The 1,711-nt window shown below is 34.2% G+C and overlaps 1 protein-coding gene across 1 annotated transcript; it reads right to left on the reverse strand.

Annotated features, from left to right (window-relative positions):
- Positions 1 to 308: 308 nt before the first annotated feature.
- On the reverse strand, positions 309 to 1,265 carry LOC139154050 (olfactory receptor 14A16-like). Its single transcript, XM_070728480.1, has one exon. It carries the CDS (start codon positions 1,263 to 1,265, stop codon positions 309 to 311), a length of 957 nt encoding a protein of 318 aa, XP_070584581.1.
- Positions 1,266 to 1,711: the final 446 nt, after the last annotated feature.

Raw genomic sequence — 1,711 nt, forward strand, 5'->3', positions numbered from 1 at the left:
TTTTTTGCCCAGCAAAAACTAAGCACACCCTACCCCCAAAAAAAATTCTTGTAGAGAGAACACCTGAAATGATGAAAAGTCATAAAATTTCAAGTTTCAGAAATGCAGGGAAAATTTTTTACAGGGTCTCAAACTTCGATTTCGTGTTGCACAGACTCAAACAGGGCAGCAGGGTTAAAAATGTCCCTTTATCTGTCTTTCAATATATATTATTTATATATTGTTGAACAAAAGTGACTTTGATTGTAAAAGGTTCAGTGTGAAAATATCTTCTTATTACCAACAGTATTTCTACACAAACATTGTGGTTATGCATGTGAAAGATTAAGGCTTACAGCATGGGGAAGTTTTTTTTCCCTGAAAAATCTCCAGGCAATGAGTTTCCAAAGTCCTTGCTTTATATCTTTATTCCTCATACTATATATCACTGGATTCATGCATGGTGGCACCACAGAGTAGGCTATAGCAGCCACTAAATCCATCTGGGATGGAGTCCTGTTAATTGGCCGAAAATAAGCAAATGAGCCAAAAAAGAAGAACAGGGAAACCACAATTAGATGAGGCAAGCAGGTAGAGAAGGCCTTCTGCCTAACTTTTACAGATGAAATTTTTATTATTGCTTTGAAGATCTGTCCATAAGTAGTAACAATGAAAACAAAACAAGCAAAATATAAACTGGCAGTGAGAACAATAGCCCCAATTTCAATGAGATACATATCAGAGCAAGAGAGCCTGAGAATTTCTGGAATATCACAGAAGAACTGGTTGATCACATTGGAGCAAAAGGTGTTTGCAAATGTGGCACCAGTGTGCAGTATTGCTGTTAGAATGCCACCCATCCAGGCACAGCTTGCCATTTGGATACATCTGGATCTGTCCATTAAAGTTTCATATTGAAGTGGATGACAAATAGCAACATAACGATCGTAGGCCATAACTGTCAATAAAAAGAATTCAGATGCTGCAAAGAGAGCATAGGAGAACATTTGGGCAGCACAATGAGAATAGAGGATTATCTTTGTTTTCATTAAGGAATTGGCTATGACTTTGGGGATGATGACTGTCACCTGTCCCAGGTCAACAATTGATAGATTTAGGACAAAAAAATACATTGGGATATGAAGATGAATATTTAGAATTATTGTGATGATGATGAGTATATTTCCCATCACACTTGAAATATAAATTAGAAAAAATACCAAAGCATAGAAATTCTGCCACTCTGGAACATCAAAGAAACCATCAAATAGAAAATACATTATCATGCTTTCATTGGACATTTTTAATGAAAAAAATATACCTTGTACCTTTTAGTGGCATAGTTTCTTCTCAAAAATCAATTTTAGAGAAGAAGATCAATTGACATTAATAAAATAGAAAAAGAAGGATGATGTAGATGAGATTGAAAACAGGAAAGCAGTACTACGGAGTTTGGCTTCTATTTAATCCTCATTTAGCTGAGAACAAACTGGCTGATTTCAATTGGATTTAATCAATGGAAATCTATAAGAAGTTGATGAAATCATAGATTGAAATATTTGGAGTTTCTTCCTAGATGAATTGCATCATGTTGATTATATGCATGCACATATGCACATAAAATAGAAACAAATGTACATAAAAAGTGTAATGTCCAGAGGGCAATAAAAATAAAATATTAACAAAGATTTTAAAGTTTGTTTTGTCTGCTAAATGCATCTAGATAAAATAT

Source organism: Erythrolamprus reginae, chromosome Z, assembly GCF_031021105.1.
Source record: "Erythrolamprus reginae isolate rEryReg1 chromosome Z, rEryReg1.hap1, whole genome shotgun sequence".
Classification (NCBI taxonomy): domain Eukaryota; kingdom Metazoa; phylum Chordata; class Lepidosauria; order Squamata; family Dipsadidae; genus Erythrolamprus; species Erythrolamprus reginae.

Coding starts and splice junctions, on each gene's coding strand:
- LOC139154050 (XM_070728480.1), bottom strand. CDS start 1,265: ATGATAATGTATTTTCTATTTGATGGTTTCTTTGATGTTCCAGAGTGG.